Raw genomic sequence first — 27,904 nt, forward strand, 5'->3', positions numbered from 1 at the left:
AAACAGGAACACACCTGTAGATTTATGGAGCCCCCACCAGGGTAGGACCACAGAAGAGATACCTGTAGATGGGTACTGGTGTATACTCACATCCAGAGCTGCAATCATAGTTCAGCGGTTAGTCCCTCGTGTCTAACTCCTGACGCTCTTAGGGGAATTTATTGTACCAGAATTGTGTTGTGAGATCTGACTTTGAGTGTTAAAGTGTCAGGAAAGGCATAAAGTGGGCGTGGTCTAGAATTAGGGGGCAGGGCAATGTGGCCCATCATATATAGCTGAACCCTAAGCCAGCTCGTCGCCACTGTAGATTTCAGTCTGATGGCACCAGATGTGACAAATGTAGGCGGGGCCACACAATAACGTAGACACACACAGCGCGGTAGAAGCAATGAAGGTTTAACTATTTCAGTAGCACATACACATCAGACATAAGAGCCCCGTCTACATCCTACAGAGGCACTATCAGCCCGGCCATACGGGGCGCCGCTCTACAACATGGAAGACCTCAATTCCTATATTCTCCGTGTTTCTTCTTCTTGCCCCGAGAAACTGGACCAAGCGCAAATGTGGACTTGATGTTCTGCCGATCCCTCTCCGCCTCCTCATCCTCGTCGTACCGCTCATTATCATCCTCACCTTCCTCTTCCTCCTCCTCCTCCTCACTGTCATGGGGGCTGGAGGGCTGCGACACTGATGGAGATGGGGGCACCGAGGATGGCCGGGGGTAGCGGAAGCCATCCGTCTAGAAAGACAATATTATCACCAAGAGGGGCAGAAAAGTGCCGACCGTGACTAATATTAGTACTGTAGTGATATAGCGGAGCATATATACCAGCAGAATGGTGAGTGCAGCTCTAGAGTATAATACAGGATGTAACTCAGGATCAGTACAGGATAAGTAATGTATGTACACAGTGACTCCACCAGAATAATGAGTGCAGCTCTGGAGCATAAGTGCTCAATCACATGAGTGTAAATACACTGTATTACACCATCTTTTCTTCTTAGGGGGGAGCACCTAGACTGAGTAGTGAGGGGACTTAAAAAGTCATTCACGCTCCTCTGGGTAATATGCACCGTCTAGATGCTTTCCCTAAGGAGAAAAGATAGCGTTTCTGACCCCTTGCTAGCCAAGTCAGAATCTTGCTGCACACTGATGAGGGCCGAACACCCCAAAACAGCTGTCTGTACATGGAGTCTGGCTTTGCTTTCAATTCCCAGTCATTTTTGCAAGGCTTGTATAAAAGAGTCTAACATTAACTTGCAGGGATGCTGCCTTCCAATAGGTGGCGCTGTGGAGGTATTGTTCCATCTCCCTTATTTGCACTGTATTACGCAAAGAATAAAATCTGGATATTTCACGGATTTGTATTTTTCATGCAATTTTCTGTGGTATGAAAAAGAAATACGCAGCATGTCCGATTTTGATCCAAGTTATGTAGGGAAATAGCGCATTGACGTGAACAGGATTGTGCAAACACACAGGGAGCATGCACGATACATGTGTCTGCACTGCATATAATTTACGGGGCCTGCTTGCATTGGTGCAAAAATAAATAAATAAAATAAACAAACAAACCAAAAAAATCAGGGCCAAAATAGGCAAGGAATAGGTGGTGATCGGTCTGTGAACACGTTACTTATACCCAGACTGAAATCCGCTGAGCCCTGTTTGAATGAGCCCCAACACAAGCGGATGGGGGGGGGGGGGGAGGGGGGGGTGTTGGAGAGCTCTATTCCGGCTGCTGCTCCTGCCGGCGGTACGATTCCGCCTGCAGATAGTTAACCCTTGCCAGTGACTGGGAGGGGAGAATGGCGGCAGCAGACGTGATGGGGCATCCGTGCGGCATCATCATTTATCACATTTATTAGCACATCTGCTGAGTTACGGCCATGCGTTCGCGCTCAGCACAGATTTTATGAGGCTATTGATCCGAGGCAATAAAACGTTATTTACTGAGAGAAGAGAAATGTGAGCGAAGATGATGAAGATTAGGACGCCCCGTATCACCTACAGGAGTGCAGGACAGTGATTGCCGCCACCATATGTAACTTCTCCCCTCTGAGGTCTATGAGCAGAGCAGGAGGACCCTACTAAGGAGAGAGGTCAGCAGCTCCTGCCGGCCCAGTTTCTTACCTTCGGTGGTTCGCTCGGCTCCATCTCAAACTTCTCTGGGAACTTTCTACAAAGAGCCAAATGTCTCCCGTGCTTGTAGAACTGCAGAGAAGGAAGGGTCACATGATCAGGAATAGTTTCTGGGGTCACACATGCAGGATACTAAGGGGTACAGCGCCCATTTATGCTACTGAGTACATTACACACACACACACACACACACACACACACACACACACACAATTGCCGGTATCTTACGCGCCCCAGGTATCTCCAGTCCAGGAGATCTGACAGTCGTTCTGTTCGGTTGCGCTGGATGATTCTTTGGCGCCGCGATTGCTGGCAGAAGGAGTAGAGGATCTGGGTCAGCTGATTACACGATTCATCAGGAGCACGAAACCTGCGATCCACAATGTAGATCCCTATAACACATGAAGGGTCCCATAAATCCTGTCCTCTGCATAGGAGATGCACTCACGGGGCGCTATTACCATAAGCAGCAGGGTCCGCCACGTGTTCCTGCATGAAGCAGCCAAATCCGGAGAGGTTGGTGGTGACACTGGGGATCCCCATCACTGTGCACTCCGCTGCAAGGAAGAGGCATCACAATCAGTGTCTGAGGCAGCAGGAGAGGCAAATATATATGGGACCGCCGCTCGCCAGGCGTGTACATTATACATGGGACCGCCGCTCGCCAGGCGTGTACATTATACATGGGACCGCCGCTCGCCAGGCGTGTATATAATAATCTATATTTGTATAGCGCCAACATATTCCGCAGCACTTACATAGACAGGAGAAATACAGAAAGACAAAAGTACAAACATTACAGAACCACGATTACATGGTAATCAGTTGATTGAAACAATAGGGGTGAGGGTCCTGCTCCAACGAGCTTACATACTACGAATAGTGGGGTGATACAAAAGGTAAAGGGGCTGGAGATGTGCACGGTATGGCGAGGTGGAGAGTGAGGGATTCTATACACATAAAAAATGGTCAGACGTTCAGCCATGTGCCGGCGGAATGTGTATGACTGCAGGGGGCAGTTGATTGTGGCTAGCAGGGATTGCAGTCAGTAGGACAGGGAGCATGTTATTAGGCCTAGTACAGAGGGGTTTGGTTTAGGGGATGTGGTATGCCTCCCTGAAGAGCACGCCTAAAATTTCGTGAGTCCTGGATTGCCCGGATAGCCTTTATTAGTGCGTTCCAGAGGACCGATGCTGCTCTGGAGAAGTCTTAAAGCCAGGAATGAGATGTTCAAATTAAAGGGGCGCTCTAGTTTCGTTAGAAGAGCGGAGAGCCCGGGCTGGGTGATTGATTGAGATGAGGGAGGAAATGTAGGGTGGCACTGCAAGGTGGAGGGCTTTGTGGATGAAGGTAGTGAGTTTAAATTGAATTCTGTATTTAACAGGCAGCCAGTGCATATAGCCGCCAGGCGTGTATATAGCATATGGGCCTGCCGCTCGCCAGGCGTGCATATTATATATGGGGCAACCACTCACCAGGCGTGTACCCCCAGGGCTCATAGTATGATGGGAAGACTCCAAGGTGACATCCTCGTACAAACTCTTCATAGTCGAGTGGAAGGAGTGGACTGGTGGAGGAGAGGAACTCTGGGTGCACGATCACCTGTGAGACGTAACAGAAGTCACTGCAGTAGACCCCACCGCAGACCCCCATAATTCCCATAGTGTGTGAGAGGATCAGCACAAGTCACCTTCACCCTGTCTGTGCGGCTGTTGAAGAGGTTGATCCGCCGGACGGTGTTTAGAATGGGATCCATGGAGTCGTCCACCATGTTGTGTGTGGTGACCGGAGGAAGCGACTGCCGCTGAAAGAGAGAAACAATAAGGGGGCCAAAATGGCACCTACTGGCGGTCACATATTATGGCGTTCAGAGGTCAAGGTTCTTTGTATGGTTCTCTATGTACAACTATTGGGGGGGTGGGGGGGAGGAAGAGGGGGGTGACCCCCAGAAGCCTCATGGAGGTTGCTACATGGGCACAGTAGGGCTGCTCTATAGGTGCTGCCTGCCTCTTCTATAAGGGTTCTGCACAGCCCCCCCCCCCCCTCTCCAATCTCTCACCCCAGTGGTCATCTCCCACCTCACCACTATATTCAACCTCTCTGACCTCTGGCATCTTTCCCTCTTCTTTCAAACACGCCATCATATCCCCACTGCTAAAGAAGCAGACTCTTGACGCGACTGATGCTGCCAACTACCGACCCATCTCTAATCTCCCCTTCATCTCCAAACTACTGGAACGCCTAGTTTACTCCTGCCTTGTAAGCCATCTATCAGAGAACTCTCTCTCCTAGACCCCCCTACTGTCTGGCTTCCGACCCCAACACTCGACAGAAACTGCCCTTACAAGGGTATCCAATGACCTACTGACAGCCAAATCGAGGGGTGATTACTCGCTACTGATCCTCCTCGACCTCTCCGCAGCATTCGACACTGTTGACCACAAACTCCTCTTCAGTACGCTTCGCTCCATCGGCCTAAAGGACACTGCGCTCTCCTGGTTTTCCTCCTACCTATCTGACTGCTCATTCAGAGTTCCCTTTGCTGGCTCTACCTCCCTTCCTCTTCCCCTTGCTGTTGGGGTCCCCCAGGGCTCGGTCCTCGGCCCCCTCCTTTTCTCCATCTACACAGCCCCTATTGGACAGACCATCAGGAGTTTTGGCCTCCAATACCACCTCTACGCTGATGACACCCAGCTATATAACTCTTCCAGTGACATTTCTGCACCTTTCCTCCAAAACATCACTGACTGTCTGTCTGCTGTCTCCAACACTAGGTCCTCTCTCTACCTAAACCTCTCTAAAACTGATCTACTGGTATTTCCACCCTCCACTAACCGACCTCATCCTGGACATCTCCATCTCAGTGTGTGGCGCCACCATAACTTCCAGCATGCCCGCTGCAGTGGGGGTCATATTCGACTCCGATCTCTCATTTACCCCCTACATCCAATCTCTTGCCCGAACAGGTCAGCTGCACCTCAAGAATATCGCAAGAATCCGCTCTTTTCTCACCGCAGACACACTAAAAACGCTTATTGTTGCCCTCATCCACTCTCGGCTCGATTATTGCAACTCGTTGCTGATCGGCCTCCCCTGCTCCAGACTCTACCCTCTCCAATCCATCCTGAATGCGGCAGCCAGCCTCATCTTCCTGTCCAGCTGCAGCTCAGTCACTGCACTGGCTGCCCGTTAAATACAGAATTCAATTTAAACTCGCTACCTTCATCCACAAAGCCCTCCACAGCGCAGCACCACCCTATATTGCCTCCCTCATCTCAATCCATCACCCAGCCCGGGCTCTCGGCTCTAACGAAACTAGACTGCGTGCCCCTCTAATTCGAACTTCTCATTCTCGCCTCCAAGACTTCTCCAGAGCAGCACCGGTCCTTTGGAACGCACTACAAAAGGATATCCGGGCAATCCAGGACTCGAAAAACTTCAGGCGTGCTCTAAAAACGTACCTCTTCAGGGAGGCATACCGCATTCCCTAAACAAACTCCTTTGTACGCCGCCTAATAACATGCTCCCTGACCTACTGACTGCAATCCTTGCCAGCCACCATCAATTACCCTTGCAGTCATACCGATTCTGCAGTCACATTGACCATTGTCTGTGTGTATAGCATCCCTCACACTCCATCTCGTCATACCGTGCACATCTTCAGCCCCTTTACCTTTTGTATCACCCCATTATTTGTAGTATGTAAGCTCGTTGGAGTAGGACTCTCACCCCTATTGCTTCAATCAACTGATTACTATGTAACCGTGGTTCTGTCATTTTTTTGTACTTTTGTCTTTCTGTATTCCCCGTCTATATAAGCGCTGCGGAATATGTTGGCGCTATACAAATAAAGATCATCATCATGTCAGGCCAATTTAAGAAAAAAATAAATAAAATAAATGATTGTGAATCGGGACAGCTGATTCTGACTCCCATTAAAGTCAATGAAAGTAAAAATTGTGTTTTCTGGTTAGGTGAAATAAAAATGGAGGTAGCAGAAGGAACGGGAGTCTCTAGGTACCATTTTCTTTTTAGAAACCCCGCTCCAGGGGGTGTGATCTCTGAGAAGAGGCATGGCCTACAAAGACGACGTTTTGGGCACACTTAGTGCGTTCAACTTTTCCGTCTCTAAATGTTGGCAAGTACGGTACATACAGCATACTCTGTAGGTGCAGCAAGCTCTTCTCATACCTGTGTGGAAAATATCGCCCTTTTCATGATGGTCAGGTCATCCCGGTCCAGGATCTTGGTCAGATCAGGTATTTCCCCCCTGATGAGACATATTATGTATCATCACCCTCCATATCGCACAGATAATGCCCAGGGTGTGGCGGTCATCTTACTCATCCCCACCCTCAATATAATGGGAAATAAGTGAACCCGCGTACAGCTGCATACGAGGACCCACCTGAGCAGACCTTCATACAACTTTTTTCCAAACTTCTCCTTCACAGTATGCGCTGTGTCCCTGTGAGGAAACAGGAGGTCTGTAACATCTGACAATCGAGTCCCACTTCCCACCACTAGGTGGCCAGGCGCCCACCTTCACCTCCCACCAAGTGACCAGAAGCCCACGCCACTCCTCCCTTAATGGTGACCAGGAGCCCACCCCAGGTGACCAGGGGCCTCTCACCACAGCTGCTTCCGCACCGCCTGACCCTTCAGCGTCTCCACGTTAAAGTTATTGGTTTGTGTCGGCATGATGAAGAACACCACAACAGTGACATCACTGCGATGAACCTGCAGGAGGAGACGGACATAACAAATGGAAGAGGTGATCCCACCGATATATCCTGTCTGAGAGGTAATCAAAGCCCCGCCCCATCTATTACTATTGACAACCAGCCTGTATATCATGTCTGAGAGGTAGTCACAGCCCCACCCCCATCTATTACTGCTGACAACCAGTCTGTATATCCTGTCTGAGAGATAGACCCAGACCCACCCCATCTATTACTACTGACAACCAGCCTGTATATCATGTCTGAGGTAGTCACAGCCCCTCCCCCATCTATTACTGCTGACAACCAGCCTGTATATCTTGTCTAAAAGGTAGTCACAGCCCTGCCCCATCTATCACTTTTGACAACCTGCCTGTATATCCTGTCTGAGAGGTAATCCCAGCTCTGCCCTCATCTATTACTGCTGACAACCAGCCTGTATATCATGTCTGAGAGATATACTGTCTTTGGTGTTTGGTATGTCTGATAGATATATTGATGTCTGATATACATACTGGTTGTCAGCAGTAATTGATGGGGGTGGGGCTATGACTATATTACTACTGCAACCAGCCTATATATCCTGTCTATGGGGGCGCCAGAGCTCCGCCTCCTCCCTTACTGTAGCATTATATATTACACAGACGCACCCGCAGCAGGAAGTTGAGTCTGGACAGCGACTCCAGGAATATGTCGGCCCCTTTATTTGAATATTCGTAGCGTCCGGCAATGAAGAAGAACAGAGTCTTCTCCAGGCTGAAGTCTAGATGTCTAAAGGAAGAAAACACACAATAATAAATCCACACAACATCCCCACCCCCTTCCCGACTCAGGCATCTCCCCCCCCCCTTGTGTACAAAGCAGGATGCAGCAGCAGAAGATTGAGTGCAGCTCTGGAGGTGACTGGAGTACATTTGGTGTGACAGAAGGCTCCGTACCCGTAGAAGTGTCCGCGAATGAACTCCTGGATCCTCGCCTTGTACAGGGAGTGAAGGTTCTGGAATTCATGCATCGCCGAGAACTTCTTGATATTTAACCCGTTTGGAGTAATGACATCTGGAAGAGAGGAGCACTGGGGGTCATTCACTGCCGTTAGCCCCTCCAATCACAGCTGTCAGGTGACCTCGCAGGGTCACTTATTTCCGAGGAGCACTTGGACTACAGACTGTTTTATGGGCGGGAATTTTCATTACTGCTTATTTCACGCTGTGAGCGAGAATTTGTCACGTTTCACCTATATGACATCACACTCGCCGTCCGCGTTACCTGCTTTCCTCTTCAGCATGTGCTCGGCCTCGATGCCGGTGATCTGTGAGACGGTAGTGAAGACGTGAGCGCAGTGGGCCGCAGCGCGCTCCATGCAGTAGCGATGATAAATCTTGCGCTCTCCGGCTTCTCTATCTATGTCAAACTAAGACGACAGAAGCGATTAGATACAAGTAGCGAGCAGCGAACGTGGCGAGCATCTCGTGCCGCAGCCTCATCAATACATGTGAGAGAGCGCCATCCACAGCCCGAGGCCATGAATGACTGAGGGGCGGAGCCTCACCTTCCACATTGCAGCGCTCAGTTACCGCCGTTTGTACAATAACTGGATAATTGTGGCAGTGCTTGACATTTCTGCTGTAGTGATACGTGCGGCTATCGCTCGGACGCGGCCGGCGTGTTCCTGCATGTCTGACAGATGTTAACATTTTCTGTGGATCAGATGTCCTAACGATGGGCAGCCAAAAGGTCAGCGCAGCCCAAAGGCCACGGTGGAGCGAGCGGTGCAGCCGGGCCGGGTGAGTGAGGGGGTCTGTGCGGCAGCGCCACCTGCGAAGGTCAGACAAGTCATCTACTTCACATAAGCCGCGCTGCGCCGCCCGGATTTAACCTTTAGAGGCCGAAAACCTACAAAGGGCAGAATCCAGTCATTTCACGTCTGATCCGCCCACGAACAGCAAGCGCCGCCATAGGTCTGTAAATACCGACATAAAAACGATGGCGGACGAACGCAGCCATGAAGCGTAACAATTACATCGCTGCTTCTAGATGGCGACCCCAAAAATCTCCCCGAAATTGACGTTTTGTGACACATTTGCAACATCGGACATTACATTGTGACTGAACCCATAAGTTCATTTGAAGGAGGCGATGCCCATAGCAACCAATCAGGTTCCAGCTTTCATTTGTCTAGACGCAGGGACGGTGGTGCCTCTCTGTTGCATTGTGGAAGATGAAGCCGCATCTCCTTACCTGGTCGAGCCGGTTGTAGAAGTCCACGCTAGCGGCGCACAGGTATCGCCCCAGCAGGGTGGCATGGGTGGTGAATATGGTGGCCACCGGCAGGTTGCGGAACCTGGAGAGGACGAGCCCGGCGCCGGCCTGCCACTCGTGGAAGTGAGCGATAACATTGGGTTTATCCGGGAACTGGTCCGTCAGCTGAAACAAACGCCACAGAGGTGAGCGGCCATCATTGCGGCGGCGGGGGTAGTAGGACAGTGAGGGTAGTAGTACCGCCCAAGACTCACCTCCTTCAGGAACCAGGCCGCCAGCGACCCGAAAAGTAAGGCGTCATTGGCCTCACGGTCATGGAAGGGGATCCCCACGCTGCAGGCCTCCCAGAAGTCGCCTTTCCAACGGTCCAGATTCCAGGCGGCGGAGCCGATGTCGAACAGCAGGACGAAGGGGCCGCCCTCGATTAGCCAGCGGCCGAAGTACACCTAGGGAGAGCCAATCACAGGTAAACAGAAGGCTCCCGGGCCACGGACAAAAACCAACCACACGAACAACCGCGACACCCTGCGTGCCTAATCCTCATGGAGTCACCCGTCCAGTAAACAGTTACCCGCATAGAGTCACTCCATCTGGCAGTGACCAGCACATTCGCACAAGCGTAAATACGCATACTGTTCTAACATGAGACGCAGTGAATGGCCCCCGTGAATAGCTGCGTTCACAGCGGCGCATCATCTAGTCGGGTGGAACAAAAAAAAAAAAAAGCAGAATGGCCAATAGTGGCACAGAAATAGCGCCTTTAGATCAACAGGCGAGTGCAAGTGCGCTGGAAATCTGCATATTTGTACACACAAAAGAACTGCCGATAGAGGAAACACACAGCAAGCAGCCTTTCAGTCTGTGAACGCCCGTTGTACTCACACAGAACCCTGGACTCCTCCGTCTGGCTGCCACATACGGTACATTTAGGAGCACAGACGCTGGGGGAGGAGTCCAGGGGGCTCTGTGAGTTTTCAGTGACTGGCATCCGAAATTGGGGCCACCGGGATTGGGGGTAGGCAGTTTAACCGCTAAGGGCACCATTACACGTACGGCAGCGGTTGCCACTAGTCCGCGTATTTTCAGACAATTTCTTGCCCTGCAAGTTTAGCTTCAGCCTGGTTATTGGGAAAACGCTTATTAACGGCACTCGTGTAATCGCGCCCTAAAGGACTAGTCAATGACGTTTCGTCGAGTGCAACAGACTTTACAGGAAATGTATTTAAGATTGGCGTTACAAACGCGCACCGCTTCATACACTTGACGCATCTTGGTCCCTCTAAAATAAATCACCGGCGGCAGCAGATGTCTGCTAGGGGTCACGCCAATCCCCGGTGTAAATTCAGATTCACCCAGTCGGCCCTCACAACCACGCCCCCTCTGCCAGGAACAGACGGCATTAAAAAAAAAAAAAGCAATTTCTTACGCAAGCGACACTTCCCCAAAACTTGCTCATCAGACATCACTTGTTAAAAAACCGAGATGACTGCTTGCTGTCAGTGAACGGGAACACTTATTTACATCCAGAAGCACATGGACGGCGGAAACCAGTGCCGATTCTTCTGTGTGTATGCTGCCACAGTTTATCGAAGCAGTGATTGGAGCTGAGCCACGTATTTCTGCGTACATGGAGCTCGCCGTGCAAATCAACAAAATCCATACAGCTGAGTTGATGGCCGCAGGAGAGAGATTACCTCGCAGAGGACGACTACACTGACACACTGTACCGAACCCTCACTTTAGACTGTTCCTATGCATCAAAAGCAAGCAGAGATCTAATAAAGGCAAGGAAGTGACACAAGCCGCTTGCCCCACGGTCCAGAGGGCAAGCACTATGAATAGCACATCTCGCACATAACGGGGATTCGCTGTAATTGGATCCTCGTCAGGAACAGAAACCTCTAATTGGATCTGCCGACGTTTCCTTTATCTGCTGAAAATAAAAAAAAGATTCCCAAGCGTTAAGACGCGAATAATCCCCCAAGACGAGGAGATTAGCGCACCTGACAGCCCTGAGACTGCAGCGCGTCCATCGCCTTCCGGAGCGCCGGCAGTGGGGGCTCACAGATCTCCACCTGCGTCCTCACATTCTGCTCGTAGTACGGACCCATCATGAAGTAGTTGTCGCCCCACTCCTCCACCGAGATCCGCGCCTTCGTCTGGATCACCGTGTAGATGCCTCCGACTGCGAGGAGAGAAAAAAAGTCACCACACTGCACAGATACCACTCCAAGACAGCCACCTCACTGCACATAAATCCACCTCCACCCCAAGACAGCCACCACGCCTCGCCCCAGAGACAGCCACCACGCTGCACAGAAACAGAGACCCCTTCCTGAAGTCCCCACACTGCACAGAGCCCCCCCACCCCCGGCCAGCCACCACACTGCACAGAGCCCCCCCCCAGGTCAGCCACCACACTGCACAGAGCCCCCCCCCAGGTCAGCCACCACACTGCACAGAGCCCCCCCCCCCAGGTCAGCCACCACACTGCACAGAGCCCCCCCCCCAGGTCAGCCACCACACTGCACAGAGCCCCCCCCCCCCCAGGTCAGCCACCACACTGCACAGAGCCCCCCCCCCCCAGGTCAGCCACCACACTGCACAGAGCCCCCCCCCCCCCAGGTCAGCCACCACACTGCACAGAGGCCGCCCCCCCCCCCCAGGTCAGCCACCACACTGCACAGAGGCCGCCCCCCCCCCCCCCCCGGTCAGCCACCACACTGCACAGAGGCCGCCCCCCCCCCCAGGTCAGCCACCACACTGCACAGAGCCCCCCCCCCCCCCCCCAGGTCAGCCACCACACTGCACAGAGCCCCCCCCCCCCCCAGGTCAGCCACCACACTGCACAGAGCCCCCCCCCCCCCAGGTCAGCCACCACACTGCACAGAGCCCCCCCCCCAGGTCAGCCACCACACTGCACAGAGCCCCCCCCCCAGGTCAGCCACCACACTGCACAGAGCCCCCCCCCCAGGTCAGCCACCACACTGCACAGAGCCCCCCCCCCAGGTCAGCCACCACACTGCACAGAGCCCCCCCCCCCAGGTCAGCCACCACACTGCACAGAGCCCCCCCCCCAGGTCAGCCACCACACTGCACAGAGGCCCGCCCCCCCCAGGTCAGCCACCACACTGCACAGAGGCCGCCCCCCCCAGGTCAGCCACCACACTGCACAGAGGCCGCCCCCCCCCCAGGTCAGCCACCACACTGCACAGAGGCCGCCCCCCCCCCCCCAGTCAGCCACCACACTGCACAGAGGCCGCCCCCCCCCCAGTCAGCCACCACACTGCACAGAGGCCGCCCCCCCCCAGTCAGCCCACACACTGCACAGAGGCCGCCCCCCCCCCAGTCAGCCACCACACTGCACAGAGGCCGCCCCCCCCAGTCAGCCACCACACTGCACAGAGGCCGCCCCCCCCCCCCAGTCAGCCACCACACTGCACAGAGGCCGCCCCCCCCCCCCCAGTCAGCCACCACACTGCACAGAGGCCGCCCCCCCCCCCCCAGTCAGCCACCACACTGCACAGAGGCCGCCCCCCCCCCCCAGTCAGCCACCACACTGCACAGAAACCCTCCACCACCCAAGACTGGTTCAGGATTTATTTATTTATTTTTAACAAGGGACAATTTTCGTTCAAAACCCCACAGGAGGACGATAAACGTCTTGTTTAAAAGGACTTCTGTAATACTAGGTGCAATCATTGCTCAGCTGGATAGGTGATGTGGCTCTCCTACATAGAGATTTGGCGCCATCTAGTGTCAGTGACCGGATGAGAGTGGTGATGAGGATGGGCCCTCAGCCCCTCTGTTCTCACAACCTATTATCCCCCACTTCACTCTGTCAATCATTAACCTCCAGAACCAGGAGGGTGGTCCCACATCCATTCAGGCACAAGAGCTAACACTCCAACATGTCATTTAATACTAATTCTCACTCTCTACCCTCTGTTATCAGCCATGTCAGGCTGGAGGAGGTGACTGTAGGACAGGTGAGTGCAGTCTATTACTCCCTGTTATCTGCCATGTCAGGCTGGGGAGGGGGGGGGGGGCTGTAGGACAGACGAGTGCTCTTATCTGCTTTCGGTTCCTTTGTTCTCTGCCGGGAAACAATGCTATCAGCACTACCCATGGAGAACTGCTGATAAGGCTGAACTACAATTTTTAAGGCCCATTAAGGTTGCCTGTCCACGGGCGTAGCAATATCCCGTGGCGGTTCCCCGCCCCGTGGGAGCCACTGCCCAGGAGCAGGGGAGAGCTGACAATTTGCCGCCCACGAGCAGAAAACCGCATATGATTCGCCCCCCGTGGACAGGGGGGGGGGGCTGCGCTTTCCATAGCAATGGATTATTGCCGCAGGGAACGCAATGAAAATTAGACACAACGATTATGGCTTAAAAGAGGTCTTTTGAGTGATTTTTTGAGTGATAATCATTGTGTCATTTACATCGCAAGATGATCGCTCAAACGTTGAGGGCTCCCAGAGGAGGATGCAGAAGACAAGTGGGGGTATCCCCACTTGTGTTCTCCATCCAGCTGTTCCCCGCTCCGAGCGCCGGGCTGTTATACAGCCGAGCTCTCTAAACTGAGGATGCAGAAGACAAGCGGGGTAGCCGAGCGGGGTATCGAGAACAGAGCTAGACCGCTCTGTTCTTCATACCCCGCCTATCCTCAGGGAGCGGGATATAGCTGAAACAATAGTATCAGCTGTGAATCCCTGATAAGACTCAGGCCTCATGTCCACGGGGAAAATCAGATCCGCTACAGATTCTACATGTAGAATCTGCAGCGGGTCCCTCCTGCCCCGCGGACATGAGCGCCGAAAATAAGAATTTAAAAGTATTTACCATCCGGCGCGGGCGGAGAACATCAGCTGTTCCTCACGGCCGGATCTTCATCTTCGGCCGGCGGATGAATTCCTGACGCCGGCGGCACGTCGCCGGCACGTCGCCGACGTGCCGCGCGCATGCGCCGGGCACATCCGCCGAGCCGAAGCAAGGAAGATGCGGCCGTGAGGAACAGCTGACCTTCCCCGCCCGCGCCGGATGGTAAATACTTTAAATTCCTATTTTAGGTCTCCCGCGGATCCGGACGGCTTCCATAGGCTTCAATAGAAGCCCGCGGGAGCCGTCCCCGCGGGAGACCCGCACGAAAATGGAGCATGGTCCGGATTTTTCCATGCTCCATTTTTTTTAAAATCCCTTTTATTGACGATCCGCGGGTATTTATCTACCCGCGGGTGGTCAATGCATCCCTATGGGATGCGGATCCGCACGCGGGAGATCCGCTGCGGATCCTAAATCATATTTTGCCCGTGGACATGAGGCCTCATTGTTGTCTTTCAGCACGCTGAGCGATGGTTTAATGAAAACGGCATGATGTGTGTGCAGTTAAACACAACGATTATCACTCAAAAGATGGCTTTGAGCGAGCAATAATCGTGTCTAAATGGGCCTTTAGTTTAGCCTGAATTTAACAATCAGCTACCAGTGCACGAAAAAAAGTGCACGATGGCCACGCGTTTAGACACAACAATGATCGCTCAAGCGACCGCTTTTTGCGATTTTTGAGTGATCTCTCCGTGTAAATGGGCCTTTATTCCCTGTTATCAGCTATGTCAGACTGGGGAAAGGACTATGGAACAAGTGAGTGCAGTCTACTACTCTCTGTTATCAGCCATGTCAGGCAGGGTGGGGGGGGGGGGGGGTGACTGTGGGACACGTGAGTATAGTCTATTACTCCCTGCTATCAGCCATTTGAGGCTGGGGAAGGTGACTGTAGGACAGCTGAGTACAGTCTATTACTCCCCGTTATCAGCCAGGTCATGACTGTAGTGCTCCTCAGTGGGATAAATGACATTTTGTGCAATGGCCCAGCGGCCCCCGTGGTCTCTGCTTTCTGTCTCTGTATCAGTGGCTTCTTTTTCGGTGGAGCGCTCCTTTAGCCCCTGCAGTTGTCGGGTCGCCCCCACTTTCCCCCCTGATGACTACTAACCTTTGTTGGTGACTTCCCAGGAGATCTCGAAGAGCAGGAGGTCTTCTGTGGGGAGACCCTCCTCATCCCACTGTGGAAGCCCATTGAGGGAGGTGACTGAGAGGGACCTGCTGAGCGTCATGGCGTCCTAGAGGTGCTGCAGCAGCCTGCGCCCGGCTTCCTGGCCCTTTTAAGACATGAGATATTGAGGAGAGACCCTTGGTGGATAATCCGGGCTTAGAGCTGACACCGCGCATTACACGAAGCGCCAAATCCCACACAGATCCCCCCCAGGCTGATCAGAGGTCGCTGCGAAGTCAGCAGCCAAATCCTCCGCTGGACATTGGCCAATACACAAACCTTGAATGGTACGAACCCGAGCTGCGGTCAATGTCCCAATCAATAACCAATCGTGAGCCGCGCTGGGGGCCTCAAACTGGGAGCCGCACATCATGAGGAACAGAGATCTCACCACTTCTGGCCATCGGAGTCTGAGGCCACCAAAAGGAGATGCTGCTGCCATGCCTAATGATCCAATCTCCCTGAGATATGTCCATGCTGACAGCATCAATTTACCCATGCTAATATGGATGCCTCAAGAGCTCCCCCAACCCCTTCATCACATCCACAGACCCCAAAGTGCTGCACCTCCACCTTTGACCCCATTGACACATGACAGGGATCTCTGAGCATTCCCACCATTGTCTGAAATACATGACAATGCTCAGCATTGACACCGCACTCTTTTCTGGTGACGGGGCTTTGAATACCCTGCCTCCAGCAAGAGTGCACTGTGATTGGATTATGTGCGCCATTGCTCAGCCAATTAGAGCCGGTGCTGTAGTGAGCTCCCCCTATATGTATACAAGGAGCCCCTCCTAGTGGTGGCTGTATACATATCTGTATACAGTGAGCTGCTCCCCCTAGTAGCGGCTGTATATATTGTGTTTCCCCCGAAAATAAGACACTGTCTTATATTAATTTTTGCCTCAAAAGAGGCACAGTGTCTTTTCAGGTAAGAAGGGGGGCTCATACCCACCTGGTCTGTGGCGTCCTGGTGCCTTGCGCTGCTGGTCTCTGGCAGAGATGCGGCAGTCTGCAGTGTCCTCTGCACTGAGATATCCTCTTTCTGGTGACAGGGCTTTGAATACCCTGCCTCCAGCAAAGCGAGCGCTGTGCTTGGGTCGAGCGCCAGCCAATCAGTGCCAGCGCTCAATGAACCAATCACAGTCATTCAATGATATAATTCACTGCATGGCTGTGAATGATAGAGCGCTGGCTCTGATTGGCTGGCGCTCGATCCAGTTACAGCACTCGCTTTGCTGGAGGCGGGGTATTCAAAGAAGAAGAGGATATCTCAGCGCGGAGGACACGGCAGCTTGCTGCAGCGCCAGGGACCATCGCGAGGGACTCCGATGCCGCGGCCAGGTAGCTATACACGGAGCTCTTAGTTGTGGTTGTATATATATTTGTATACAGTGAGCTTCCCGTAGTGGTGGCTGTATATATCTATGTAGGGAGCTGCTCCCACTAGTGATGGCTGTATATAGCTATACACAGAGCTCCCCCTAGTGGTGGCGGTATATATTTGTATACAGGGAGCTCCCCCCAGTGGTGGCTGCAGGGAGCAGATACCCATCATATATCCATGTCTCTGCAGGGGATTTGGAGCTCTGTATCAGGAGAACAGATCGGACTCACTGTAAGGACAGCTTATGGATCAAACAGCACAGGATGCAGTTCTGTAAGGCCATCTGTACGCGGCAGAGCCGGATTCCGCATGTGGGAGCCCACAGCGGAATCCGGCCCTGGCAGCAGCGGCGACCCCACTTACCTGGTCTTTCTCTTCATCTGTACGGCATCGGGCAGGCGCAGTACAGTTTTTTTGTTTGTTTTTTTTAAAAAAATACTCCTCGCTTTCCCGCGTCATCACCTAGCAATGACGCGGAATCCACGACCTTTCCGCAATCTGATTGCGGAAGGGCACGGACCAGACGGCTTTCATTTACTTCAATAGAAGCAGTCGGTGTACAATCCGCACAAAAATAGAGGGTGTTGCGATTTTTCCTCCGATTGCAGAAACCAGTTGCAGAAATTGGTTTCCACAAATGTGCAGGAAGAATCAGTTTTTCCATAGCATGCTAGGGGCGCTATTTGCTGCAGATACGCGGTGGGGACACCTGACACGGATTTTGCAGTAAATATCAATCAGGGGGCATTCACCCTAACACTTCTCACAGCTTAGGGGTGGTTACACTGTAACCATTCTACATCTTCTGATCTTCTCTTTCTGCACTGTAGACTGATACATGGTAACAAACTATCAGGACAGAAGATTTGTGCTGTTGAAAGAATCCCACCCATTGCTGTTGACAAAAGTTGATTGGGAGCTCCTGGGGTCTAGGATGATGGGAGTGTTACATTGTGTGCGACAGGATAGTCATGTGTAATATTTGGCGTTCTTACTTTCTGGTTTTGTACAAGTTCTGATGCTACGAGCTTCATGATGGGATTAATCCCCCTTATAAACAGCGATTGATACTTTACTGAAGTGACAAGTAAATGATGCTTAGCGGAATATGAGCGCGGTAATACCCGGCGAGGAGCTCCATGTAATGACACTTAATAGACACAATTATTTCACTCTTTAAAAGCTTCTAAAAAGAACACAAAAATAAATCCCGGAAGCCACAAAAACGCACGGCGCTAAGATCTGCCGGAGGAAGTGTTATCTGTCCCTGGGAGAGCTGGGTGACCCCTGATACCGACCCCTTCACCGGACACGGGGACTTGGAAAGAGCTGGGGCCTCAGTAGAGGGGATTTGACAACCTCTACTGTAGAGCAGCCCGATTGGGAAAGCTGGGTGACAACCAGACAGAAGCACAGCAGAGTCTTTGATAACTTGACAACTGACATCAGCAGATCTCCTCTGATGGCGGATTATCGGGGGAGGTGCTCTTTACGTGACAGATTTGCGTTTCCGCTCGCTGTGTGACGAACACTGACACAAAATTGCTGCGGGGAGACTTTTGCTCATTTTGACGTGATGTCGGGGAAGAATGGCTTTTAAGATAACCGCGGCTCCCTGTGACAATCCGCGTTATCTGCGCACAACAGACAGCGGGGCCACACACATCCCAGCTGCCATCTTGGTTGTGTCATCACCATTAATATTCGCTCCTCACACTCATTTTCAGGCTTCTATCCAAAAAACCAACTTTTTCTTTTGTATTTGAAAGCTTAATTATTTTGGCAGCCACGCCGATCCAATCGCGGCCCCTGAAAATAGTCGCTGCAGCGCTAACTTATTCCATTCAGTGAAAAGTTGAAGGTTGTCATTAATAAGTTCGTGCTGCAGCTGCCCAGGCGAACAAAGATGGCTGCCTTGTCCTCTCAAATGTAGACGTGATCAGGTATGCAGAACAACCTAAAGGGGCGAAAGAGAAGTTTAGAGCTGGGGGGGGGGGGGGGGGTAAAAAGTCTTCTTTCCCTCACCTGATCCCCACTGCACCGATGAGGTCTCCAGCAGAGACCGCCACTAATGATAGTCCGACCCTTCCCGTTCTGTACAGCAGCCTCATTGGCCAGAAAGGGACTTATTGACTTATGGGAGTGTGTTGTGGGCAAACTCTAACATGTGCAGGGAGGTGAGGAGGTGAGCTGTGACATCTATGTGAATGGTAGATCCTGTGTCATCTATATACGGGTGTCACTTCTCAGTGTAATCTGATGGAGGAAAAGCTTTCTCTACACAACAGGAAGTGTCAGACTATTATTAGGCTTATTGGTAGGTATGCAGGGAGGGGAGGAGGTGACCTGTGTCACATTATTAGTCCTAGTGGTTGGAATTATTCTAGTGGTTGGAATTATTATTAATCATACATAGGAACATCGAAAATGTAACTAAAAAGCAAATGTATAAAACTAGATTTCTGCAACCAGTCATTTTCTGCTGACGTTCCCTGCGGTCATCGGGGTTGTGGATGAAATAGCAGCTGTGAACAATGTTAATGTGGAGGACCTCAGTAATACCAGCCGATACCAGCGGAGGGCAGCACAACCCTACTGGACAAGACAGTGGAGGGGGAACTCAGCTGAAGGTAAAGGTGGCACTCTGAGGCCACAGAACGGCACTAGATGGGCGCTGCATGCCTCTGCGCGCAGTGTGACTATAGGAGTAATATGTATGTTGGACTGTAGCTACTATAGGAGCTCATTGTGCAGGATGTAACGTATAGGGTATATTATGCATCATGTGTGGGGTGTCATGCAGGATGAGGGGTGCATTGCATGGAGTGATGTGTAAGCTGTGGGGTGCAGGATGAGGAATACAGCGTAGGGTGTGATGTGTAAGGTTTGGGGTGTGATGTGTAAGCTGTGAGGTGTAAGCTGTGATGTGTAAGGTTGGGGTGTGAGGTGTAGGGTGCATTGCGTGCAGTGATGTGTAAGGTGCAGTGTCTAATTCATGTGTTGTGATGTGCATAGTGTGGGGTGTGATGTATAAAGTTTGGGGTGCAGGATGAGGGGTGCCTTGTGTGATTTGTGGAGTAATCTGTAAGGTGCGGTGTGTAATGTACATCATGTGTGGTGCATTGTGTGCTGTGATGTGTAAGATTTGGGGTGCAGAATAAGGGGTGCGATGTGTAGAGTGCTGTGCAGGGTGGGCAGCAGGTGGCGCTGCAGACACCCCTCCCCCTCTGTATTGTCTTGTTATATTGGGAGTTTTCCAGTAATTGTTATTAAGCAAATGATTCATGAAAGTGAAAAGAACATAAAAGCTGCAAAGATCTGGCGGCGGCGACAGAGCAGGACGAGCGAGCAGAGCAGGTCTGAAGCCAGGAGCATCACAGCGCACAGGTGAGCGGCACCACAGGGGCATCATTACCCACAACCACCGGCGCCCCTCATCAAGGGGAACTAAAGAGATGATTTTCAAAGTGATTTCAATCTGACAGACATTTCCCACAGAATCGGGATTTCTGCAGCAACTTTGAACAGATTGGAATAACTCGTGATTTTGGAAGGTTTCGTGGTCGTTTGAGTGATTTTGGCTCTAACGATACAGGATGCATCGGGAAGAGTGCGGAGCCGCTCTCGCCTCAATTTACCTGACAAACGGGTAGAAATCACCTTGGAAATCACCTCTTCATAGTCCCCTTCCTGGAGAATGCAGAATCTGGTTATTAGAGTTATTAAATCCAGGGGAGGGGGGCTTATTACAAGACCCCCCCCCCCCCCCCCCCCCCCCCCCGTTGTATATGGGGAAGCCAGCAGGGCTACATGTGCTGAGAAGTTACATTGTTGTTGCTACATTGTCACTTCTTGTTATTGTTGCTACAGTTGATTGTAAACAGAAGTGAAATAAGTCACCGCCTGCCTTCGGGGCTCATTCACAGGGACGGATTTACGCTCTGCGCATACTCTTCACATGAGTGATACAAACCTCATTGAAGGGTGGTCGGATGTTAGTCTACGCACATGAAAAAAAAAAATAATTGCAGCCCGACTTAGCATTTTCCATATTACAGATGGAAATGGCCCATTAAAGTCTCTGCGAATGCAAAGACACGCAGAGTACACGCATGATACACGTTTACACAGTCAATGGCGCCGTCTTGTGTTTTTTTGCAAGTGCGAAAAACTTAATAACCACGCGCAAGCAAAAGCCCTAAAAACCACAACGCAGTAAATATGCATAGTTTTAGTCCGTGAAGACACTGGATATTTCACGGATCCGAACTGAACGCGCCCGTGTGAATGAGCCCTTCTACACACAAATCAGATGCAGAAGTTATTTCCTGCCCGATCATCTCCTCGCTCTTTAGATTGTGAGCTCCTCGGTGCAGGACTTTACAGCGCGCACTATACGTATTTTTACAACGTCCATCTACGGCATATCTAGTGACATGTCTATCTTCTCAGCGGATCGTTCGCCGCGCTTCCAGATCGCAGTGCGAGTTTATTCATAGTGAATCATTAATATTCTGGATTTACATTAACCATTGTGCTGCCAGCATCCGTGTGACATCCCCGAGTTCGATCCGTCCCAGGGTGATTTCAGGAGAATCTTGCGTCATTGTCTTGGTGAATAATAGGGGGTAGTAATTAGCAAGAAAGGTGCAAGTGAGAACCGGAGGCGACACTTTGCACCTCGACAATGGGAACAATCCCAGGACGGGGAGTAATTAGCGCTGAGTGTGTATGGGGGAGAGTGCGGACAATGCCGCCATTGTGAAGTGGGACTTAAGAGTTAAGAGCTTACAGCAAGGCGGGGGGGGGGGGGGGGGGGGGCGGCTGAAGTCACATCAGAGGCAACAACCCATGAAACCCACTGGAGCTACCCAGCTCTCCCAGGTCCTGAATGGTAAATCTGTCTAGTACTCACCCAGCAAACAAAACCAGAAAGAGGAGGGGGTGTGTAGTCATCTGCATAATATGGGGCATTACCATGCAGGTGTGGGAGTTTCCAAGCAAACAGAGGCGGGGATTAACATCTGTCCTATTCACATGTTGCAGCCATATAATTTTTGCGCCGATTATCATGTAAATCACGGTGACCACATGTGAACAGACCCAAAGGTAAAATCTTTTCTAGTGAGAGTTGATCGCAGTGTATGATTGCACACTTGCATCACGTCCGCCGTCACCCAGCTTTCCCAGTGTTATTCTCCAGGTTGTATTATGCCGTATCCCCCTTCTGTATCCACAGGGTCAGGACATGAGCAGGTTCCTCGTTTTTGTGGTCGTCACGCTGGCGCTGAGTTGCGATGGATGTTTTGGGAATGAAGGAATGGCAGGACTGGAGGAGCTCTCAGGTAACTCATCACCCAGGATTTCGGGCGGTCAGCCTGCCACATTACAATATGGACATGTGTGGGGGGAGAGGGTGACGTAGGGTCAGACTGAAATCTAAAAAACGGCAAGCAGCGCTCCCTAGAGAATGTTTATGGGAAAAGATGGCGGTCAGTACAACTGTGAAACCATAGGAGAAAGATTAGCCAGAAAACCCCTCAAGGACGGCATCCTGGGTGCATCAGCTTTACTCCTCCATCATGCAACATTTCCGCTTTCTTCATCCTTCTCAAGCAGAGACGGGTCACATGACTGAGGAATAAAGCGTTTTTTTAATGCAATTCTTGAGGGTTTTTCTGTGCGGTCAGATCCAAGTCCCATCAAAGACACGCCATCTGCATTCACAGTCTAACAAGCAAAAGTATGCGAGTAATGCCGCCATACGGTGCTCTCATTAATGTACAGTATACATACCGTAGTAGCATCAGCAACTATATCCTGTATTTAGTCGAATCAGCTGAAGAGTCTCCCCCCATGCTAAGCGCTGCGGAATAAGTTGGCGCTATACAAAAGGTTATATTATCACATATTTATCCGTTATTTCTCGTATTACAGATGGCGATCACGCAAACAAGGAGATTCCAATCAAGAGGACGTCCTATCAGCTGATCCGCAGCACCGATGACGCAACGTTAGCAGGTCACCCTAATGTCTGTTACTTCATCCAGGAGGACGGCGCTGACGGGCGGATCTCGTGCCGCTTGCGCTTCACCAGAAGTAAATTTAACTTTAACCCTTTTGGACTTCGCTTTGGAAAACGAGAACAGAGTGGCATGATGAAGCGCGCTGCGGCCAGCAGCTACATTATATCTTACCTGCTGCAGCTGAAGGACAGACTGATGTCTCCGTGCCAGACGGAGCACGCCGAGCGCTGCTAGCGCCATCTTCCCATTTTCTATTGGTTCCCTGCTGATATTTTGTATATTGTTTTTGTTGTTTGCGGATTTGATGGCGATGCAAATGTTCATGCTGACTCTGTGTTTTCTCCTGTGTTTATAATAAACGTTGCTGCATCGTCCTCTTCTGTATATCAAGACAAAAAAATAAAAAAAATCGCCGCTCTTCTGCAAGTGCGCAGACCGGGTCACAAAAAACTATGGCTAGCAACTGGGCAGCATGCACCCCGGCACAGCAACACGCAATTGTCAGGGCACGGATTATAGACTCAGGGTTACACACAACATACAGAACACATGTATACAGGACTGTGCGAAAGTTCTAGGCAGGTGTCAAAAACTGCTGCAGAATACGAGTGCTTCCAGAAATAGAAGGGTTAATTGTATTTGGTTAATTGACGGAAATAAACCAAGACTAAAGAAAAAGAAACGTAAACCCATCAGTATCTGGTGTGATGCTCTTCACCTTCATCAGGTCTCGGTACTCTTGCACACAGTTTTTGAAGGCACTCGGCGGGGAGAGTCCAGACTTCTTGGAGAGCCAAGCTCAGATCTTCTGTGAATGTCGGCTCGCTCCAATCCTTCTGTCTCTTCATGAAATCCAGACTGGATGATGATGAGATCAGGGGTCTGTAGGGCCACATAAGCACTAATCTCCACCGTGATTGCCTGCAGACACTCTTTGTATCGCTCACCACCATGCTTCAATGCTGCCTGCAGACACTCATTATTGTACCGCTCTCCACCAGGAATCACTGTTGCCTGCAGAGACTCATTGCACCGCTCTCTCCACCATGCGTCACTGCTGCCTGCAGACACTCATTATTGTACCACTGTCCCCCATGCCTCACTGCTGCCTGCAGATGCTTATTATTGTACCTCTCTCCACCGTGATTCACTGCTGCCTGCAGACACTCATTGTACCGCCCTCCGCCATACTTCACTGCTGCCTGCAGACATTCATTGCACCGCTCTCCAGCCCGTTACTACACAAACTGCCTTCTGTTAAACCAAATATTTCACATTGTGACTGCTCAGCCCAGAACGCTTGCTGCCATTCTTCTACACCCCAGTTCCTAGGTTTTCGGCCACAGTTGAGTCTCCTAGCCTTGTTTCTATGTTAGTTTTTTGGCTACAATTCTTCCATGAAGACTACTTTATCAAGCTCTACACAAGCGGAAGAAGAGGTCACTGCACCCCAGGAGCCTCCGAGAGCCTTTTATAGGCCAAGAGGGGAGCCACTTTTAGGGCCTCCGGTGACACAGCATCACACATGATCAGCATCCTAAGTGACCACCTGACCAGTCCTGGACTCGGGGGACCCTTCTGCCATCCAAGCTTGACTGGCACTATTTGGGCACCATTCAGTAAGAGAGAACCGCCACTTTAATACCTTGACCCCATGCTTACAAAGATCCAACATAGTGGTAAAGTATTGAGCTCTGGGCACTGTATGGCGCTCTATGGGCAGCGGTATGCACTATATAGGAACTAGCTGTCTGTAAGCACTGTACAGATCTAGGGGGTAACGGGGCTTTCTGGGCACTATATGGCTCTACATAGGCAGAGTTGGACACCATCTGGCAGAGCCGTAACTTGAGGATTCAGGGCGCCAAAGCAAAACCTGTGACAGGGTCCCCAACTATAATGCTTTATTCCTAGTACCGGCCTGCCTATATGGAGAAGAGAGGCCTTATGGGCCCCCTAAGGCTCCTGGGCCCAGGTGCAACCGCATCCCCTATAGTTACGCCTCTGCCATCTGGATATTGTGTGGTGCAGAGTTGTGGACAAAAGTTTGTAGACACAAATTTCCTCTGATGAAACCATCTGGGAACAACCTGCTGCTGAACAATACCTTCTTCAGCATGATGGCCCCTCAAGTCACAAGGCAGAGGGATCACTACGAGGCACGAAAAGGAACCTCACCCCTCTGCCCTCGTAGTGAGTCCTCAAAAAGTGGCGGACAAACAAAAAACACAGTAATTGTGATAAACTGCCGGCACGGATTAGGAGGAACAGACCGCCACCAGCAGGATTTGGCCCGGAAGCCAATATCCAGTCTTGGCCCCAAGTTGATGGATGTCAATAAAAGTATAAAAACTTCTTTATAATTATACTCCAGTAACCATAGAAACAGCCGACTAACAGCGGCAAAAACAATTGAGCAAACTGTGAGAAGCAAAATTTGTGTCAGTTTTTTGGCAACATGTATATACAGTCATATTATGGCACTATATGGGGACTATTACTTTGTGGGTAAACTATAGGCAGTATGGGACTATATGGCACAGAGTGCTGAAAAGCATTCAGGGCACTGCTGTACTATGTGGAACCTATATGACTGTAGGCAACATTTGCTTCTATCTGGGTACTGTATGGCTGTATATCGGCATCTTGCGGCACTAGATGGGAATTGTATTACTGTGCGAACAAAGTATGGCATTGTTAGATGCTACATAGGCACTAAAGGGGTTCACTGTGGGCACAATATGGCACCAACTACTTATTAGCGCTGTTGCACAGCAAGGTACTTTATGGGCACTATATACCTCTACGTAAGTAACATTTGATTCTGTGTACTATATGGCTGTATATGGACATGTTATGGTACTATGTGGACGAAGTATAGCACTCTTGGCACAGCTTTGAACTAGCTAGAACCTATATGGCTCTACATGGGCACAGTTTGGCACAAGGTGGGCCTCGTTACACTGTATTGGGTTTGTTGGCTCTATGTGGGTACAATATGGCACTGTGTGTATTGATTGGTGCCCAGGTTGATCTATGGCAATAACTGAGCACTGTATCTGGAGCTCAGAAGCTCAGTCTTCGTTAGTGCTCCCTACCCGTAGTGCAGTTGGTGACTTGATCCAGTCACACGCTCCTTTCCTGCACTTGGCATAGACTCATAACCAGCAGCTATCATACATGTGAACAGCAGCCCCGGATGCGTGAACCATAACACACGCTGTCCGACCGCCCTCTCATGCGCTGATTCGTCTGTTCTAATAGCATGTAATAAATCCGGCTGATGGGATGCGCTCGCACCGTCTCCCAGGTGTTAATGAAATCTAGGGACGGCCGGTGTTCAGGTGAAGGTCACTCTTCTGCGCGCTCCAATTACGTACGTTGCATTATGTGTCATTTTCTCGAGGGGGAACATTCATCGCAGAATCTTCTAGAAATTACAGCCAATTTACTGCACAGATTACATTCGCTTATCTAAGTCACCGAGTGCCCGGCAGAAGTCAAAGCGGCTCCCACCGGATGATAGCGGCGGAGCGATGAGCCGCGGCCATTTATCACAGTAATTGTGTTGTGTGTTCTGTATCTGCTGCAAAAAATAGAAATATTCACTGATCAGAATGACCCCCAAACAGCAGCTAGCCAATAGCCATGTATGTATCTGTCCATCGGCTCATAGAGGACAGCCGACACCATTACCGCGGAGCACATGTATCATCCGGCAGTCATGTATCATCAGGCTTGTGCCTGAATCGCAGATTTAAAGACCTTTTCAGTCCTTCTCACGGAGGCGGCGACAGATATGACTGATGGATCACTTGCGCCTCGATACATTTGTTGCACACATTGAGCCCCTTTTATATGTGACGATTATTGGGCGCCTGACAGTCATCCCAGCCATGATGGCTGCTACATGAGCCTGGGAGCAACCACAGCTCAGGGAATGGTGATCGTTCCAGCCGCCCGCCTCCATTCCCTCTTATATTCTTATATCATCAGCGCAGCACCCCCCTTAGTGAACTAGAAGAAATCCATCCGTGGCGAGTGCACTACATTATATATCAGTCCATAATATGACCCTCAAACACAAATCCCCAGACGGTGGAATAAAAGACACAATGCAGGCAGACACTGCCAGGCTTATAACAGCGAGCACACAACCTACTCTGTACAGGCAGAAGGTAAAAGTGGTTTGTTACAAAATGTAACGGTACAGACAATCTTCCCTCCTGTCCTGAACTGATACATTGTAACAAACCCTCACCTGTGCACGCAGAACTTGTTCAGGAGATGTTTTAGCCTCTATAGGGAACCAATTAACATTTTCATTTGGTGACAGCAAGCAGAGATATTGAATAGCTAATACTGATGTTGAAGGGCTGCGGCATTGGTGTGACACTGCGTCTACTCTGCACCGCTGCCCCTTCAATCTGAAGACTGTAGGATCATATCCAAACACTATGTCATCACTTTATAACATACCTCTTTAAGTCCTACAAAGCAGTGCTGCAGGTCTTACATGGAGGCTACAGCTGCTAAGCCACATAATCCTTCAGCTCATCCTCCACAAATGGAACACCAGAACTACAGTGAGGACTGACACCATAATAAGAAGCCAACTCGAAAGTTTTGCACTTTCTTACCTGAGTGACTGACTTCAAACCCAACAGGAGGATGGGTGTGAGGGGGGTCTTTCTGGATCACCTTTTCTCACAGACCAATGGTGAATGACCTTTGGTGAACTTGCTCCTCCCCAACCCCATTGATGGGAGGGGAAGCTGGGTGTCTGAGAGCTTTCAGCTGCTGACTGGCATGAGGTGATATCATTGGGATCCGGACTCATCTGCTGACTGGAAGAGACGGCTGCCCATGTGATCGGATTTAGATTGTCAGCTCCTGTGGTGAATGAGCGCCATTTATATATGTGTAGATCTATATATCACAAGCAACGCCAAAATAATAATAGTCTTTATTTATATAGTGCCAACATATTTCGCAGGGCTTACAAGGCAGGGGGAACAGGAACAGAACCACGGTTACACGTAGTGTTCAGTTGATGGAGACAGTAGGGATGAGGGGGACGACAGCATATAGCAGAGGATTCTGCACCTAAAGATAGTCAACCATCCAGCCTGCTCCTCAGCCTCCAGCTGGAGGACTCTAATTAGTGTTTATGACACCCCAAGATTTAATCCTACACCTAAAGGGTATTGTAAACAAGAGACGACACCCCCCTTTCCATCATATGTCGCTCTCACACAAACTCTCTTCACGACAACTGTCCCATCTTTCCGGCCCACCAACCGCCGTCACT

General features: G+C 50.8%; 1 protein-coding gene across 1 annotated transcript; it reads right to left on the reverse strand.

Moving 5' to 3' along the window:
* Positions 1–379: 379 nt before the first annotated feature.
* Positions 380–27,317, reverse strand: GYS2 (glycogen synthase 2). Its single transcript, XM_066590747.1, has 17 exons — positions 27,234–27,317; positions 15,118–15,283; positions 11,130–11,311; positions 9,381–9,572; positions 9,106–9,291; positions 8,134–8,278; positions 7,806–7,923; positions 7,518–7,638; positions 6,780–6,886; positions 6,555–6,614; positions 6,338–6,416; positions 3,837–3,950; positions 3,622–3,748; positions 2,608–2,703; positions 2,375–2,538; positions 2,138–2,218; positions 380–742 (listed from the first exon to the last, which is right to left on the reverse strand). Exons 2-17 carry the CDS (start codon positions 15,236–15,238, stop codon positions 506–508), a joined length of 2,130 nt encoding a protein of 709 aa, XP_066446844.1. The 5' UTR covers positions 15,239–15,283; positions 27,234–27,317; the 3' UTR covers positions 380–505.
* Positions 27,318–27,904: the final 587 nt, after the last annotated feature.

Source organism: Eleutherodactylus coqui, chromosome 2 (assembly GCF_035609145.1).
Source record: "Eleutherodactylus coqui strain aEleCoq1 chromosome 2, aEleCoq1.hap1, whole genome shotgun sequence".
Taxonomy (NCBI): Eukaryota; Metazoa; Chordata; class Amphibia; order Anura; family Eleutherodactylidae; genus Eleutherodactylus; species Eleutherodactylus coqui.